General features: G+C 40.4%; 1 protein-coding gene across 2 annotated transcripts in view; it reads right to left on the bottom strand.

The window, feature by feature from the left end:
* The window catches only part of LOC146825654 (TRPM8 channel-associated factor homolog), a 402,285-nt gene that overhangs the window by 91,015 nt on the left and 291,491 nt on the right, over positions 1–19,779 (bottom strand). The window contains exons 6-7 of one of the 2 annotated variants that reach the window (XM_085607651.1): positions 13,634–13,873; positions 10,176–10,513 (exon numbers count right to left, since the gene is read on the bottom strand). In XM_085607651.1, the coding sequence (XP_085463777.1) occupies positions 10,176–10,513; positions 13,634–13,873 (578 nt within the window). The remainder of the gene's footprint in view (positions 1–10,175; positions 10,514–13,633; positions 13,874–19,779) is intronic. The other variant, XM_085607652.1, reaches the window with a different exon arrangement.

The following is a 19,779-nucleotide window of genomic DNA, read 5'->3' as shown; positions in this document are numbered from 1 at the left end:
TTGAATGATGTGAAGATAAGGAGATTGGCGACTGTGGTGGAGGAATTGTCAATGAATTCGGCGAGGTCATTGCTGTTGGTGAATGGAGAAGTGTTGTCGATACGGAATATGGTTTTGCAGAATCGGCTTGCGTTAGATGTATTATTGGCAAAAGAGGGCTGAGTCTGTAAATTGCTGAAGGTTCAAGAATGTTGCACGTATATTCCGGACAACAGTAAGGACCTGGCGAAGTACATTGTCAACATTACCACGATTCATAAGGAAATAGAGGATTTGACTGAAGAGAATGTGTGGGAAAAGATTAGCCAAGGATTTGGTCGAGTGGGAACTTGGTTTGCGAACTTGGGAATGGGATTCCTGGGTTCTGTGTTGAAGCCGATCATAATTGCAGTGGTATGTGTGATCTGTTTGTGGGGACTCTTGAGAGCCTGGAAGTGGTACAGAGGGAATAGGGCCGAAAGAGCCCTCAGAGCGAATGAGCAGAGAATGGAGAGATTGCAGGATCGTCAGTATCAGAATCTTAAAAGGATGGAAGGGATTCAACATGGTGGGATGGTGGCAACTGCAGTTTAGATCAGCTTGGTCCCAGGAGAAATGAGAATGAAGGTGTGATGAGAGTTGTCATCAAAGGGGGGAACTGATGTAGCGCTTAAAGATTTGAAAATCGTAGGGGTGCATCATATTCAGTGTTAGTTGGCACCCGCATATAATGAATGTATCCTTAGCTATTTTGTGTGAAATGTATTAAGAAATGTGGTAGCTATAGTATCCTGTAGAAGCGTTAGAAGACGCGGAAATGTATAATGGATGTATTTAGAAAATGCACAACGATAAGTTTCTGTTTAATGCAGTGTATCAGACTAAATGTGTAACCCGATCGAATTAATTCATGTATGTCGTTTATTCACGTATGTGAAAGTAGAAGCACTAATGTTAGAATATAATTTAATAGTGTGTTTAACCTAGTAGAGGCCCGAAGTCACATATATCGTTGAAGAGAAGGGCCTGGTATTTCTTATGTTAGCTGAATGCGGTAGGCCGCAAGTGATTTATTCTAGTAGAGGTTTTGGGCTGCAGTAAATTCTAGAATTAAAAGACGCGAAGTTTTTCTTCACTCTGTGATCTCACCGCAGGTGCAAGGACAGTTGGTTCGTTAGTAAAAAGGTCTTTGTCTAACAGTTGAATTATGGAGGAAGACGGACATGGGAGTACATTGGAATGTGCCAATCGCAACTCCTAGTGCCGACGGTGTCTGGGACTCAAGGCCAAGCTGATGGACGATGGAAGATGGACGGAGCAGGATGGATAATTACTGAAAGAAGACCCGGTTAAGGAGGTGTGCCGGAGGGCGTGTTCTGTGTTTTGGGGTTTCGTATTAGGGACAGCGCCCCGAGGGTTGAGCAGAGAAGAGATAGGCGAGGAGCTAGAAGGAGCGTTTAGATCAAGCTCTCCAAGTGAAGACTTCTTAGGAAGTTCACTTCTGACACCTTTTACGAGTTCTTGGGTCCTAAGGGAATGGTAAGCAGGGATGTCATTTAGCATAAAGTAGGGAAAGAAATGCTTCGGTTTAATGATTCCTAATATCGACATTAGCTTGGTAGTTATCTACCTCATGCTTTTAGAACTTGTGCTTTTGGTTATATTTAGTCGTATGCAGATTCTTCGTAGAGTGGCTTTTGTATTAGTGCCCATTTACCTGTTGAGCCTTGTGCTAAAGTGCTTGTATTTGCAGATGTTTTTCTTGATAATAAAATCCTGAGAGAAATAGAAATTGACCCTTGAGTCTTCAATTATGTCAAATTATGGAAGGTATTTTGTGAAAATTGTGTTTGCTCCCTCCACGCTATTAGGCAAGTAAAAAGGTTCATTCGACCAGAGTGGGTTCTTGAGATAAATGGATTCAAGAAAATTGGGCCCCAGCAGTAGGTAAGATAATATGTTACTATTTGGTCTTATTTTTAAAATCTGCACAGGCCCAGCAAGGCACATACTTTGGTATGCTTCATTTAAATCGTTTTTATCAGGGATGCAAGACAACAATAAAAATGTTCAGTTATCTGGTGATTAATAATCCTGCTGGATGGCAATCCTTTGTTGGTAGTTTTGAAATGCAGATAAACTGTATTTTATGTGGATAGCTCAGTGGGTTACTGCCTTTGTCCCATAGATTCTTGTGTTACTTGCAGTTCAGAAGTTATACTCCTAACATAGGACCTATGAACTGTCATCAAAGAGCTGCATACAAACATGAATGGTATGATTAGAATTTCACTTTGTTTTGTGTTGCTATGTAGTTAGAATTCCCCAATTTGTCATTATTGAAATTTTTCTGAAAAGTGTTTCAGCAGATATACATTTTTATTAGTAAAGCCCACCCTCAACCACTAGGGTAAGCTTTAAATCCTGAGTTTGTGCTTCCTCATCCCAAACGCTCTTAAAATATACTGCCTACCATTATGGATGACGTGATTCCTACATCTTGAAATCCTCATTAGTTTATGTGTCATTCCCTATAGACTGATTTACATAATTGTATGATTCATTGTCTCTGTATAATGTGTGCGTGATGTAAAGTATTGTGACACCCTACACTGATATGAATATACAACAAATGAAATGCATATGAGAGAAGGGCTACGGAGAGATGAAGGGCACTGTTGGAGGGTGGTAGCAATGGTATCTGCGGAGAAAGAGTTAATAGGTGGGGTGCCAAAAAATTACTTTCGCACTAGTTGTAAAGCTGGCACTGTCATGGCCTTTCTGTTTTTATTTGATTAGCAGTCAGGTAATTAGGGCAACTGTGGAACAAATGTTAAAGTGCGTGCTAATTATATTTACTGCTATATTCAATGTTTTAAGTTTGTAGGTGATATTACCAATGTTTTTACAGGAATAAAGAAAGCGGAGCTGGATGGTGGCTGATATGGGGCTCTGGCCCACAGATCAGCTGTGAGATAAGGTGCACAGGACAGGGATGGTAGAAAAGTGGATAATCAGGCCTGGAAGTACTTGTGTTGAAGCCTGGCCTGTTGAAATGTTTGGGTTTGCACTTAGGTCCAGACATTGCTCTTACTTTCAAATAACTCTCCACATGCTCTGTATACACACAGAATGGATCTGTTGTGTCATGGCGACTGTTTGCAAGTATGATGTAATCTAGGGCTTGTAGGCTACTACAAGAAGTGACAATTTGGTCCCACAGTGGCCCATACAAATAAAAGTTCCTGGGCCTGCCTTTCTCCCAATTCACGGTGAACTATAAAATATTTAAATGGATGGAATCATCTATTGCTGCAATTACTACTAGAGCCAAGGAAGCCGTAAATAGTGCGAAAGTTTAAATCTGCCTCTGCCAGAAACCTTGGAAAATTTCATGCCCCGTCTTTTGGCTGACAGCTACCGCAATAGGGCTGCTCCATCTCAGCAAAATCGATTAGTGCACCCACAACTCCACCCAAAGTACAAACAGAAATAGGTAGTCTGTTGTCCGTCCAAGAAAAAACGAAAGCTGGGTCTGCGGCTGGTTCGCAGGACTAGCTTTACGACGAAAACCTACAATATAGATGCTCTAAGTGTGGCAAAAAAGGAATACCAAAAGGCCAGCTGGTCTGACAAGAAGAAAGTTGCTTTATAACAGCATGCAATCTAACTCAAGATCTTTTTGCTACACTTCTCAGCTGGAGTTGAACTGCGATCAACAACACATGCCGAGGTTCACCCTGTTCTGTCATCGTCTATTGGCCTGGCACCCTCCTGCATCAAGTATTAGCCTTCATCCACCCAGAAAGGAAACGCGCCATCAACAAATGTCTTCTCTGCAGGCCAAGCCCCAAGCATGGGCGTATAGTATATTTCTGATCCCTGCTCAAATACCCAATCATTCTTTAGTGCAGACTTGTCTTTCTCCCTCAGCCCAGAAGGTGTGCAACTGCCACAACAAGAAGTTGAATTCGTCATCATGAAAGCCCAGGAAGACATGTCCCTGGGCCAAACGAAGTGCCCCAGGCCATCTACATGCAAGATCCGCCGTTCAGGGCATGGAAGCTGCCCCCCCACTTTACTGCAATGCAGTCCTTACAGGGGTCATAACCCACTCATGGTGCAGGGCAGCCATTACCCCACTTCATTAGGGAGGGGATAAAACACACCTAGAAAATTACTGCCTCATAACACTCCTAGACAATGAGGCAAAATATTGTGCATCCCCCATTCTACACGAACTAACCGCCTGGCCTAATGCTAATCAGTTAATCCCAATAACTCAATCTGGCTTTTGTAGAGGCTCTGATACCAATACTAATATCCTAGCCCTTTCAACCATCTTGGTCCAAATGGGAAAGCAAAACCGTACCACCTATCTTTGCTTTGTTGATTATAAATCAGCGTTTGATTGCATAAACCGATTGCAGCTTTGGAAGAAGCTTAGGGCATGGAAACTCCCCTCACGCCTGTTTAGAATTATCGAAGACTTACACAGCCACACATGGATGTGGATCCAAATCAGTGATGGCTCTTTATTATCAAGGAAAATAAACACTCATTCGTGCTAGCTCCCAGTCTTTTTAATATTTTTATGGCTGACCTCTCCCCCGCTCTTGATGAAATTGACAGCAATGCATCCCCCAGTTGGACAACTTCACGCTGAATCATCTTTTATATGCTGACGATATAGTACTATGCAGCTTAGCCAAAGTTGACCTCCAGAGACCTATTAACATGCTCCTCCAGCAGAAAGGCCTGGTCATCAATCAGAATAAAACTAAGGTGGTGATGGTCAGCAAGGCAAATAAGAAACACGTAATCTGCTATCTTGGCCCTCACACCTTAGGTGCCGTAAAGGAATACAAGTACCTAGGGTTCCTGCTCGATGACAGAGGATTGGCCTCTAAACAGCTTTGAAGCATCACAAATAAGGGCAATGCCCCCATAGCTGCCTTCCCCGCAGTGATTAATAACTTAAAAGGTCCTTCACTCGATCCACTGCTGAAGGTCATGGCGGCAAAAACCCTGCCTACTCTGAAATACGATAGTGAGGCACTCTAGGGACATGACTCAGGTTTATGGGATAATCTCCAAACACAAATCTATTGGAACACTTCTACCAGCCAAACCTGACTGCAGTTTGGACTCAAAAGGCAATCAATTAGTCAGCAATTAGTCAGCAAAGAGCTTTAGTCAAGACCTGCTTCACACTAAGACAAGCACAAAGCAACATCTTGTGGTTGGCAATCAACAAAGAGGGTTGCAGGAACATCTTTAAACAATTCTTGGACCAGTCATTAAAGAACTTCCATATAGAAAAGCTTTGGGCATCGTCACCTTCATATAATGTCTTCAAAAGATTTGGGAACTCCGCCATGGCTAAAATCTACTTCTTAAAGGACAAAGAGGCGTTCGCCAAAAGAGGCCAAGCTTGGCCGGTCACCAACAGTTACGACAAATTATTACAAGCCTTGTATCTAGCCTGCGCTTACCTACTTCAACTCAGGCCTAATCTAATGCAGTGCGGCCTGCAATAGAAAGCAGAATAACCAGCATGGAAATAAACGGAGAATAGAGGGTGCATTTATGTGGGCAACTGTTGAGAAGCTCCGGCACTTAACCTGCATTTGTCCAGAGCTTTCTTCAGAAAAGGAGGAACCTCCTCGAGCCCCTATTTCAAAGTGAAGGAATCCGTACATGTAGGCATGCCATGATATTCTGTCTTGGTCCAGAGGACTCCATTTCATCCTGTCGGGTCATGAAATTCTTAAACAAATTTGAACACAAACTGTCCAAGCAATAAATCACTGGCCCAGAGATCCTATTGATCAACCGGGGGCCGGTCACATCCTCATTCGCACCTAAACCGCTGACTTTCCGTAAGTCTCTCTCCAACCTATATGCTATCCTGGCCATGGTCTCCTGGCACCAATGACAAACTGGCCGGCTGGACTCTATATCAATAGGGGCTTGACGTTCACCTATTGAATTTGCGGTGCTATCTTCAGCCGTACATGTTTACTTTTATATTCTTGTCACTCGCACTTTACCTGGATATCAGAGGGGTCGCTAGTGAACTAATACATTTGGTTATCACTGGTCTGCTGCCCCTGACTACTTACAGCTGCTGCGCGCTTGCACTTTAATTTATTGGCGCCCTAATAGTTACAGTGAGCGATTGATCATCTTATACCTTCTTGACGTTCTGGTCTCCAGAGGGGCAGCTAGTGAGCTAACATGTTTTGCAATCACTTGACTGCATAACCACTAATAGCTACTGCACACTTTCACTTTCATTTATTGCTGCTCCCATAGTTACTTTGAGCCAGCGGTCCTTTTATACCTTTCAGCCACTTGTACTTTACCTGGTCCCCTGGTCACAAGCCATCATGGGACATCTCCCACAAAGATGAATAGTAGCTGTATCTTTGGATCTTGATTTTAAATTGCAGCTAGTCACCCTGAATGAGTGTATAAAGGGGTAACGGTATCATCCGGGTAACATCTTTTAAGTAGTAGACCTACCCTACTGATCCCTGTTATTACGGTCATTTCGTTTTATGATATTTTATGATTGATGCTTCTTTGTAAGATTTTAATTAATCAGATGCAAATAAAGATTGATTTGATTTGAGCAGGATCAAAACAAATCAAGACACTTTACTTGTATAGAAGCAGTTTGCATGCCTGACAAGTGGGGTAGGCCAATAGGTATGAAGGTTTAAAGTCCCAATCCTTACAACTATCTGCTAATGCTAGAAGGGTAACTGTTTTACATTTATATTTTAACATATATGTGATTATATGCCTTAAATCGGGGATAGCTAATTTTTTAATTATCAAGGAACTCCTTGGTGACCTGGAAATATCCATAATACACTACCCTTTGCCCCCACATTACTGATGTGGTACTACTCCTTTACCATCTCCTCAACCACAAATATTGAACTTACTGCTGAAACTTGAATTGCTTTAGAGTAGGTTTCTTGGCATGCACAGTAGTTGAGAAGACTGTTAACATTCTTGTGATGCAATAGGCGCCTGGACCCACAGATAAGCTGATCTTGCACAGGCGCCTCTGTATTTATGAGATTTTAAAAAGTAGATCCATAGAAAAGCAACTTTCTCACTTTGTGTTTGGCTTTAGCTTTGAGGCCATGGTCATGCGACAAAACTGCCAATGTCACATGTACTTGGATTCACAAAATATGCTGTCACTCTTGATTAGTGACATCTTGTCCTTCTGTGACAGTAAGGTGCCTAGAGAATAAGAATTCCAACAGCCTTTGCATTCTGTTCCAGTTACCTCTGCGTATCCTATTGAGTATAACAGTAGCTCTGGTAGCCCAGGAGTTCACTGCTACCGACAAATGAATGGTCTGGCCACTCTGTGACGTTTCCTATCTGCTGTAGAGACTGTCCCCTAATTCGAAGGGCACATTGTATTTTCACTTGATGCAAATATAATAAATCCTTGAAAACACTTAAGTGTCAAAAACACTGATGTAACCTGATTCAACAAATCCTGAGTTTTAAGGATGGATTCTTTACAAAAATCTGGTCCTATATAAGTTTCAAACAAAAAACATCTAGAAAATTGTCTGGCTAAAGAGGGATTTACAAGTAAGTGGCTGTCTTGTTCATGCAGGGAACAAAAACATCATATAATCAGTGGAGGAACGCTGACAATTCTGGATTTAGGTGTGGGTGGGATGTCTGTTGTACTTGTCCCTGCAACTGGGATGGGTCTCTCCTAGGGGCGCATAGGATGGGTACGATTGGGAGCTGGCTCTCCAAGAGTACTTTTAACTGTGCTCAAAGACTGTGGAAATATGTGCCTTGTTTGGACCATTCCCCTCCTTTAGGCTTTCGTCGGCTGCTGTGGTTTATGGCTTGGAGTGTTTTGATTAGTTTCGAGATTTCCAATGGTAGAAAGACATATATATAAGGAATGTGTTACGGTACAGTAACAAACAAGGAATCTGTTGGGAGTTACAGTATTATAGTGAAGATACAACACAAGAAAAAACCCACATCAATTTATAAACATTGAGCACATTTTAATAAATAATTTGAGACCAAAATGACAAAAATCCAATCAGTGGAATTGGAGCTATGCAATTTTAAAGTGTCAGGTGAGTATAGCACCTGATGCACAAATCGCCACTTCCAGTCATTTGGTTGTGCTAGACCAGGGTAAAGTCACAAGTTGAGGCTGACAGCCATGGAGCATGGGCTGGTTACAAGGACCACGTTAGTCGCACTAAAAACTTTATCTTCTCAAAGTCCGGCGCAAAGAGTCCAGTCTAAGGTGGAGGAGGCCGTGTGGAGAGTATTGTGGATGGTGGTTGCTGTAGCTTGAAAAGCAGGCCTATCCTCATGGATGTTCGTTGCTGTAACATGAAGATCCATTTGGGCGTCTAGGATGGTTCTTGCTGGGTCTTCGTGTTGCCAGTCACTGCGGGTTGTCGCTGCTGTAGCGTCAATTGAAGATCTTGCATCGCTGGTCGTCACCGGCGGCAAAATCTCAGCATGAATGGGCGCATTCATGGACAAAACCTCAGGATTGCTCCCTTTCTTTCAGAGGAGTGCACTCTTATGCCAGCCAAGGGTCCAAGACCAGTAGTGGCACTTCTTTGGGACCAGGGACTCACTATAGCAGAGGCCAGCAGGGCTCAGGCAGGTCAGCTGGGCTGTTACAAGAAGGCCACTGGAGCTTGTTATGTCCCAGTAGCTCAGAGCAAGAGGTCAGTCAACTGACCTTTGGAGTCACTCAAGTCTTCCTCTGAAGATTTTCCTCTCTCTTTCAAACAGCAAGGAATGCCTTGAGCAGCAGGGTAGCCCTCTGGAGAACAAGGCAGACCTCAAACAGCAGGGCAGTCCTCTGAGTACAAGGGGTCCTCCAGAATTTTTCCAGGGGTTCAGGAGTGTATTGAACAGTGGGTCTGAGGGTCGTATTTTCATATGTTGGGCTAGCTTTGAAGTAGAAGAAACCTCTGGAGTATCCCCCTCCATAGATAATTCTGAAATTACCTTGCCTCCTGCCCAGGCTCCAAGGGACCTGGGGTGACAAAAGATGTTCTTTGTGTGTTTGCTCAGGCAGCCCCTTTGAAAAGTAAGTGGGTCAGGGAACAGTTCTGCACTGCACATTCAGGCAGGATGGCCCATCCTGCCAACACCTATTCCCCCTTTGTCTCACTGTCTGGAACGAATACACAAAGGCCAACTGCCCGGCTAATCAAAGTCCTGTCAGGCAGGACACAAGATATTAAAAATGGCCTTTTCAGAAGTGTGTCTTAAAATCCAACTTCAACGATAAAGATTAATTTAAATTACAATTCTTTTGAGACCAGAGATGGCACTTCTACCACTTCCCAATCAAATGTTAGCACTTAGTAATTGTAATAAGCTAACCCGATGATATGCTAACCTTAGCCTCACAATAGTGACAAACAAATTAAGGAGTTTTTCACAACCACAACATTTAAAATGTAGAAGGACATTTCCAACCTTTTAAAAACAATAGCTGTTTAGGGCCTACCCTAGGGATGACATATGTATTAAAAAACAAGAAATAGGCCTGTCAGAAGGCTTATTTTGCCAGGTCGTATTGGACAGTTTAACATTACACCCAGGGTGCAATAGCACTCTTGAGACCTGTTTTAAAGGGCTACTTAAGTGGGTGGCACGATAATTGCTTCTAACCCACTAATGGTGTCTTCATTTACAAGTCCTGGGTACATGTTGTACCATTTTACTAGGGACTTATACATACATTAAATGTGGCAATTGGGTGAAAGCCAATTTTACCATGCTTAGAAGAGTGAGTACGATCACTTTAGCAATGGTTAGCAGTGGTGAAGTGCACAGAGTTCTAAGGGCAACAAAAAACTATTTTAGCAAAATGGAGGGGAGAAAGCAAAACGTTTGTGGAAAGATTACCCTAAGGGCACATACTAAAGGATATTTGTGTGAGTCTGGAAAGGCAGCATGGTTAGATAAAATGGTTGTAAACCTCCTTAAAGAAGTAATGAACTCTAAACAAGGTAATTCATGCCTGGAATGACATAATGGAATGGTATAGCAGTGTGGAATTAAAAGCAGAAAGTATGAGGTAAAAAGCAAGCGTGAAGAGTGATATTTACAAGGAGAATGTTATTTAATGATTTGTCATTAATTGCTGAAAAAGTCACCTGGAGGTAGGTCTCTAGGCAGGTTGCCTCATGCCAGTTGTCTAGCCTTGACCCATTCTCTAGATAGCGTATGGTTCTGGCCCTTCTCTCTTCGTCTTGGAGGCTTGGGTGAGCCTTTTTCCTGTTGATATTCAGCACCTTCTCATGCACATACACTGTCCACATATTACACATGGCTTCGAAGGTGTGAGGCATGATTTGCCATTCACTGCGCTGTTGGTTGTGTCCTAACTCATGGATGGGGCCCCACATGCCCTTTGATAGAATTGATTTGGCATCAACCAGACTTTTAGCAGACCGCACATGACACATTATTGGATATCCTGAATGCATCCAACCTATACCAAAGACAGAACATGTTAGATCTTTGTAAAAAAAATGGACAAGTACACAGGGACAATTTTGAGAAAAAGCGAAAGAAAACATTGCGGATTAGGAGTTCCTATCGGTACTGATATCGTAGTTCAAATTCGCACAGATTTCTTTCACAACAGGTATGACTTGTGGTTTAAGTGATGCTGCCTATAGTCTCCTTTGGAAACCCTTTGGCGTCAAATAATATTTTTGTTGTATAGGTTTATCATGATGTATTCTGTTAGCCCTTCCTTTGTGTCCTTCCCCTTGTATCACTCTAGAGCTTTAGTGTCCTTAGCGTGTTCCTTGACCCAGATGTATTCTAGTATTGGCAGTTATGTGTCTGGTCAGCTGGAAAGCGGTTGCTGTCTTCTGTGCTTCTGAATAAATCCACATTCTTACCTGTAGACAACATCGTGTCTCCGACGATTTCATTTACATCAATTTTCCACTGACAGAAGATATGGATAGAAAAGTACATCAGCAAACTCAGCATTGGTGAAAGCCTCGCCTTGGCGGGCCCAATCCTCTCATCTATCACTGCTGTTTGCATGTAGGCCACAAGTTGTTGGGTTTGAAAAACAGATGTACTCCACAGCTTCACTATTCTTGAATAGGAAACTACATATAAACTGAGTTTTATTAACTTGATTTAAAAACATCATGATTGAAAGATGTACCCTTCAATATAAAGTTCACAAGCAACAGATTTGCTAATAAATCAATACAAGACACACAGGAGCCACTTGCCAGGTGCTAGATTTAGTTGTGGTGTTGGAGCAGATTTATTCATTATAATTAATGTTAATTTGCATGCGATTGTTAGCATAACAAGGCTGCAAAATAAACTCACTGGGACTTTCTCTGCCAGCAGTGATGGCTGAAGAAAATGTGGCTTTAAAATTATGAGGAAAGTTTCCTATGTGCATGTTTTCTCCCGTGTTTATTTTTCATGGGATAGTCGAAATACGAATACATCTGTGGTGAAGCTTACGAACTGCATCTAACTTGTGCTTCATGTCTAAGTTGTTCCTGTAATGTTGCAAATAATCAAGGCTGTTTCTGTTTGCAGTCACAACTGTTTGTTTAGCCATTTAAATGGTTTATTGTTTAGCTGTGCAATGTCATTTTCCCTGCATGTAGGGTAAATGGGATAGTTAATTATGTAATGTTTAGGCAGTCTTTGGAATAGCTGTTTTATGTAACAGATTTTCCATGATGTTGATTGGCTTATGTCATCTTAATTTATTAGTTCAGCTCATGTTGCAACTGAACACCATAGGAGGAGTGTGGTGTGCTACTCCTCTAAAACTATAAAATGTGCCTATTCTGGGGTGTGTGCCAGACCTTTACTTGGTTCCATACCGAGCAGTCTTTATGTCAGACTGTTATTTGATTCTGTACTTAGAATATTTTTGGATTCTAGCTATTGATCTATTTCTGGTGATTGCCCTTATATTGAAACTACTCGCTTATTATGAAATATATTGATAGCGATTTTTGCTTTCTGTAATGATTCTTAATTTTGAAAAAACCTGGTATGGTCTTTGAATATTGTCCTGCATAGATTTTCTCTATTTGCCTTGCTCCATTATAGTCATTTTAATTTGTCTATTCTGTATTTATATATGAGATGAAGTTGCAACTGCTTAATCTCTGTTGCATTCGAAGGGGAGGGTGCATGCTGTACGCTATACCATTAATTGGAAAAGGTCCATTGTGGAATGCAGTTACACAAGGGGCTGAAGAAAAGCAGTTGGTTCTGGACTGTGGTTGACGTGTTTTTTAATAAACCCTTCTTATGGAAAACCTGAGGACCTGTGTATCTGCAATATATTTCGCAATGAGTGCAGTGCACAGTCAAATCAGAGTGCTTGTAAACCACACTGATTCTCTCTTTGTTATCAGTGCGCCCTCACAATAAGAACTCTCCTATTGAGTGTTATGTCAGCCTTAAGTACAGAGGTGTAGTGGTACTCTACTAGAGCCATAGGTATGCAACAACATGCACTGATCATTACCTCTCTGACACCTTAAATGATTTAATCAATGATCAAATCTCAGATGAAATAATGATGAAATCAATGATGAAAGTACAAAAATATCAACAATTAGTTCATTGATGAAGTCACTTTCTGTTACGGTATGTTGTGTAGATTCTGTGCATGTCAAATTATCACCTGAACTAGATTGAAATTACACCGCAGCAAATAAAAAATTAAAAGGCATTATTACGCAAAACTAAAAACAGTCAATACCGTTATGATGATATATGCAACCGTTCACCTCAAGCATTGCATAAGCCATAATCAGCAATCGCAAAAGAATTTGAATTTAAAATTATTTATACAGCGCACGTACACCAGCGGTTTCATGGCGCTACAACTGACAGAGGACTGGGCAAGGGAGCTGGAGCTAAGTAAGAAAAAGATGAAAGACCATAATAAAAAAGTTATTGATTGGGATCTAAAAACATTAAATCAAGCAAAGATCCATTAAGTTGAATCCCATCAATGTACATTGCATGTAGTCTACATTTTTATATGTATTCCAGATTTTGGAGAGCTCTTGTCTTTGGATTTAAGGCAAAGCAATTAGGCTTCGTCACCCCTAATAATAGTGCAGAAGCAGTCAAAGTGCCTTCTTACTCACAGCTGGTTAAGAAGAGAGTGACTGAAACTAGAAAAAATCTAAGAAAGTTTGCAATTTGAATAGTTGAGTATGAGGAGATTGTGCAGATTTAATTTGATAAAACTTTCTTCCTGTTATGGCACGAAGGTTGGACCTCCTGGCAAATAGACAAAGTACTGGAGGAGAGGCAAGTTTCCTTCTGTCCACCCCATGATACTTTCTAATGGAATCCAGGTGGTAATTCAAAATGAGTCGTCTAGAGAAAGAAGATCTATTGAAAAAGTTTACATATTGCATTTGTGTTGGCTCCACGTGGATCCACAATATACATGCTTTAAACCACTTTGAAAAATAATATTAGCTCTACTTTAAGTTTCAAAAATTGCAATGATGCTGAGCTTTTATCCACAAATAGTTTCATGGTAAGCGGCGCCTTGGGATCATTTTATGAACAATTCAGAGCAAATTCTTACCACCTGATATTTGCACATCAGCCACAATTCTTTCTGGCCTTGCTAAGGGAACATGCACACCAGAAAGCTCAGCAACAGCCTTCATCATCTTGTCCCAGAGAGAGAGGAGCTCTTCAGGATTTTCTAGAGAGCGGATGTTGTCTGAAGGAACTGTCAGAATAATGTTGTCAGTGGCGAGCTCTGACCATGGAGCTGAGTAATGGCAGATGGTTTCCCTCCAGCTTGAGTTACTTGTTTCACCTGCAGTATCAGGCAGAATGGATAAAAGAACACATTTTTGATTATCCATTAGAAAAATATTTTTCATTTGCTGCTTAATACTGATTTCATTTTAAAATAGATCAATAAAGAGATGGTGTTCATCTGGACATAAATAATGGAATGGATTTCGGTCCTGGGTTTCACATCATACTGTCAACATTTGTATAGCGCAATGGAAAAACAAAATAAACAAGTTTGGGCCCTATTTAGAATTTGGTGGATGAGGGACATCCAACAAAAAGTGTCCTGCCCATCATGTGGTCTCGAAAAAAGGGGTAACCCGGACACCTCGGTGGAAGAATTCTCATCAATGAAAATGGTCCGTATGGGAGCAGTGTAGCCCTTGACGTCCCTGGCAATAGTTATAATAAACCTTCTGCTAGTAAGGTTTATTTTGCGTTTTGTGCATTTATTTTCATTCTTTACAAGTAATCTTGTGTCAAAACAAGGACTTGGTTTAACAATTCCCTCTATCATATTTAGACATGGTGCTCCTATTTAGTGATGGCGCAGTGAATGTGATGAAGTGAATAAATAGTGTGCAAGTGCTATACATAATGCAAATATATACATGTGGCTGATAGCTGATGTAACATATAGCACTCAAGGTAAGAGTGTTGAAATCCTCAATCAAACTTAAAAACAGTCCACAGTAGAAATTGTTGATGTTTCGATCCACAATATAAAATTATTTAGAAAAGGGTCATCATCAGGACAGAGTAATTGTAGGAGACACCAAAGGATTGTGCAACAGTCCTACAATCTGAGATGTGTATGACAATAGGCATGGGGGTACATTTACAGGCTCGCATCAGGTGTGGGCAAGCCAATGCAATGACAGTCTGGGGTGCTCTTGTGAATCGAGATGCAGTTATAACGGATTATGAATCGCGCATCCATGTAGCCGAGCATTGACTGTCAAACAATTGGCAATGTGAGGCTGGGCTCCACTAGCCGGAATGAATCCTGGGCATTTTATCAGGCAGATTTACTAACCTTTCATGCAATGCAGCAAGGCAACTTGCTGCACAGCATTGCACGAAAGAGAGAAAGCAGAAATGTGCCATATCTACTAAGATAACATGCACTTCTGCTTGCTCATACCACTGGTGCACTTCAGGCAGCCTAGTGCCAATGCAATCACCTTTGCGTAATGGTGCCAAGTTACCTGTGTCACCGGCAGTATTATTTTTGTGTAGAAAGGAACACCTTGCTGCAAAATGTATGCTGCAGAATGCAGCACATATGGAAAGAGGAAGTAACAAGGGCAATGAAGATATTTCTTATCAATACTCCAGCCTCGGGTAGGCACACCATTTTGGCACAAACCTAGGTTTATTGACCTTAGTAAATCTGGGTTTGCATCAAAATCCATGGATGGATGCCCGGTAACATCCATGCTACACTTATAGAACGCCTCCCCATAGACTTTAGGGAAAAAGCTGCTTTCTTCCGCAATCAGCTTGACCATGTGAAAAACAGACTGAGGGAGCTCTTCAATGTAAAAAAACAAGTTACTCTCACCCCCCAACATAAAGCTATAGCAACCAATTACGGCTGTAAAGAAATACCCAACTTCCTCTCTGAAAAAGTTGGTACAATTGAACGATCCCTCATTCATGACACTAGTCAGTCATACCAGGCCTCATTCTCTATTGACACACACGTCTCAATGGAGCCTCCTCCCCAAGATGCAACTTCCGCCTGGAGTAGACCAGAAAATACTAAAGACAATTACGACCTCCTTCAACTGAAAAACAATGCTAGGTGGACGAAGTTCAAACCTATGACAGAAGAAGAAGTCTTCAAAATAATTGTGAACTTGAAACCCGCATCCCACACTAATGATCACCTCCCCCCCACCCTAGTACAGAACCTTAACCACATCATCTTTCCGTTCTGGACGAAAATCATCAATGCCTCTCTCTCTTCAGGCCGTATACCTGAATCTTTCTAACTAGGCTAAGTCACACCTATTCTCAAATAAACTGGGGCAGAACTCAACAACCTCAACAACCTCAGAGCAAACACCAAACTAGCTAAAGTGATTCAGAAGTGTGTCCTGTCACAGCTCAACCAACACATAGATAAACTCAACCTCCATGACTTTCCAATCAGGATTCAAGAAAGGCTGTAGCACAGAAACTGCTATGCTCAATATATCTGATGACATTCTCAGAGCCTTAGATGATGTTAACTCCTGCCTCCTAATCCTACTTGACTTATCAGCAGCACTTACACACAGTAAATCATTCAGTTTTACTTGAGAACCTAAAGAATCACACTGGTATTAACCACACAGTCTTCAGATGGTTCACATGACTATTTGCATCATCGCACTCGACAAATTAAAATCAACAGCTGTCTCTCTAAGCCAACATAAGACCAACAAGGTGTGCCTCAAGGCTCAATTCTCTCTTCATCCCTATTTAATTTCTTTATGGGACTCCTCACAGATATTTTGAAACAAGCAGGGATTAAATATCACCTATATGCTGACAACACAACTCTACTACAAAACCAAATACATTTGGCATCTGAACGCCACACTTAATAAGATTCAAACCTGGTTAAACACCAATCACCTCAAGTGGAACACCAACAAGACTGAACTTCTACTCCTTTCCCCCCAAAAAAACCCTACCAAATCAAGAATAGCTCAAAATCATTGATGCACTTAACTATTATCTTTCACTTTGTAACTCTGTAAAGTCCCTGGGTAGCGCCCTGGATCAAAACATAATAATGAAAAAGCACATCAACAACTCAGCCAAAGGAGCGCCCTACACACTAAAACATCTCAAGAAAATCAAACCATTTCCCCCCCCCCCCCAACAACCTCAAAACAGTAGTGCAATCACTAGTCCTCTCTAGACTTGACTACGGCAATGCCATCAACACTGGAAATCTAAAAAGTCAAGTTGCGCCCCTAAGAGCAACTCTCAAAGCAGCCGTCAGATTCACCACAGGAATTAAAACGTTTGGCTTCCCATCAAAGGAAAATGCATCTACAAGACAGCTTTTATCAACCACAAGACCCTTCACACAAAAACCCACATACCTAGAAAACAAACTATATAGAGCAGGAAAAGGACAGGCTGTTAGAAGCTCCAACTCACTTCTTCTCATACCTCTGAATCTGAAGAAGAAATATTTCTAGGTGCGCTCTTTCTCAGGAAACACTCCTAAGATTTGGAACTCACTACCTAAGGATCTCCGCTGCATCCTCTTCCTTCACTGCTTCAAACGGGACCCCATATCTCTACTACTCAACAACTACTTCAATACTCTCACAAGCTGATCCTCATTTCTAAAGATCCAACCCCCACTGACATTGTCCATACTGCAGTCACCCGACTCATGCAGTCTTTAACTGTTGCTAATGTTACTATTTTATGCTGTATAGTCTTATACTTTCTGACTGTTTGACCCAAACGTAGCCTCGCATGTAGTGTGACTGAACTTTTCACATAACCTTTAAAGCGCTCTGATATCTTCAGGTCTAGCTAGTGCTATATAAAACTCAAAAATAAATATAGTGCCGAAAGACACCATTAGGCACTATGTTTCATTGTATATATAACAATCTTTATTCGGCATGTAAAAATACCATAAAAGTAACAATTTATCATAAAAAAGGTTACAGATACGAGCTTTAAGAACAATTAATCAATCAGAGTTCTACATAATGCAATTTCAATATATAAATAAAAAATGTGCATATCACATATAACCTATCCCTCGCCAATCTTACTCATCTAAAAAACAGTATACAGGAATGATACGCGAAGGATCTAAGGGCTTCGGCTACCCCTTGTAGTCCTTAATCTAAATGCAGCCCTTAAAAAGTTAATGGTACTATGTTCCATTGCTTTTAAAACATTTTCTAAGCCACACAAATCAGGCTTTGCATGGCTCAGTAAATCCCAAAATACATTTTGCTTTGGGGCTGGGTCCAAAAGGTGATGCTGCCCTAATGCAAAATGTTAGAAAACCTGGACCAAATATTGTGGTATTTAATATAGATTTCATTTGTATCCTTACGTGTTGGTAGATGTATGTTTAGACAAAAGTATTTCAAATACGTTTTAATTTTCTTAATTTTATGTTAAGATTATATTTTTAGTGGGTTTTTAGGACATGAGAAAAAAGTTTTCGAATGGGAGATTTATAAATATAATTAATAATTACTGTTTATTAAAATTTTGTTTATTAAAAATGTCATTAAATACTTTTTTCATGTGTTATTTAGAATTTCTTTTCTTTAATGTGAGATATTTTCAATTGAGTTGTAAACATATTATGGGATTTATTGGAGGATTTCCTGGAAAATGTTTTATTTTAAATTACATGAAATTATTAAATGGTATTATGAATCTAAACTTAAAATAATAATTTTTTGAAATTTGCTTCAAAAATCCCAGTTTTATATTGTGGTTAGTTATTTATAAAATAGTGTATGTTTTTTGTTTTAAACAGAATTTAGGTTGCATTGAGGGACAGGGTGGGCTATAATTTATAAGCATGAATTAAAATAAATATTGGGTGATCAAGGTATTGTTAACGTGTACCTGAAGTATTATTAAAAAAAATGGAGATATATTACTTAGATAAAAATGTAATTTATATATAGTACTAAATGAAAGGTAAATATCACTTTTTATTGGGGTATAGATACATCTTTCCATTGTTAATAAATTGATTTCAACAACTGTTCCTGGTGTGGCCTTGGACTCTTTTTTATTTTAAAGGAGATTACATTGGATATACAAGAGCGAATCAGACCAGCGAAACAAAGCCTCCTGCTGCTAACACTGAGCGTCCACTCTGAACGCTCTCCATTGGAAATTAACTATATGTCTAAGTATTTAAAATGAGAATTGTATTATTTGTTATGCAGTATAAATAATGAACCTCAAAATAATAATCAAAAATAATATTGAAATGATTATAGGTAATATATTCATCTTTAAAAATGAAACAATATTTGAGGATTTTACTGTGTATGTTCATGTTTTTTGACATTTTTCTCACCAATTTATTTACATTTGCTTGTTCTGTTACAGCTAATAGTTAATTTGACCCAATATATGCACTTTTTCCAATGTTTGCAGGATTGGGTTTGAATAGTAAATCTGACCCCAAATATATGCTCTTTTCACTATGTTTTTGGGTTCATAAATATAATACTGACCCCTCTATCACCAATTATATGAAGATGAAATAGTAAATCTGCCCTCGCACAATATATACACTTTTCCCAAAGCTTGTTGATTTAGAGATAAAATAGTACATCTCATTCACCCCCACACCCAAATATTTGCAGCTTCCCTATTGTTTGTGGGTTTGGAGTTGGAATATTAAGTCTAATCTCCCCAAACATATGCAGCATATCCAATGTTTGTGGGACTGCATTTAGAATAGTAAATCTAACCTCCCCCAATATATACACTTTCTCAAATGTGTGTGGCTTTGGAGTTGGTATAATAATTCAGACCTCACCCAATATGCGCACTTATCCAAATATTTCTGTTTAGAATAATGAATCAGACTCCTATAATACATGCACTTTCCCCAATATTTGTTTTGTTTGGAGTAAGAGTAGAAAATGTCACTTTCTTGCCCCCAAACTGCAGTTATCATTAATCTGATCTTCCCACTGGATTGAGGCTCGGGGGCATGATGGAGACTGCATAGTTGTGGGCGTACAGATCACTCACCCTCACCTCCCTTGTCTAGGACGTGCGTGAATGCATGAGCAGGAAGCTCCTCCTCAAACAAACAATGTTGCCCAGCCACGCTGCACTTCAATGGTATGAGCACAGCGGCTGGAGATTTCTCCTGGGTCTGTTACTCGCAGTGCTGCGCTTGGGAGTAATCACTTG

Source organism: Triturus cristatus, chromosome 5_2, assembly GCF_964204655.1.
Source record: "Triturus cristatus chromosome 5_2, aTriCri1.1, whole genome shotgun sequence".
Lineage (NCBI taxonomy): Eukaryota > Metazoa > Chordata > Amphibia > Caudata > Salamandridae > Triturus > Triturus cristatus.
Note: the sequence above shows the minus strand (reverse complement) of the source record. Positions and strands in the feature narration are given on the sequence as shown.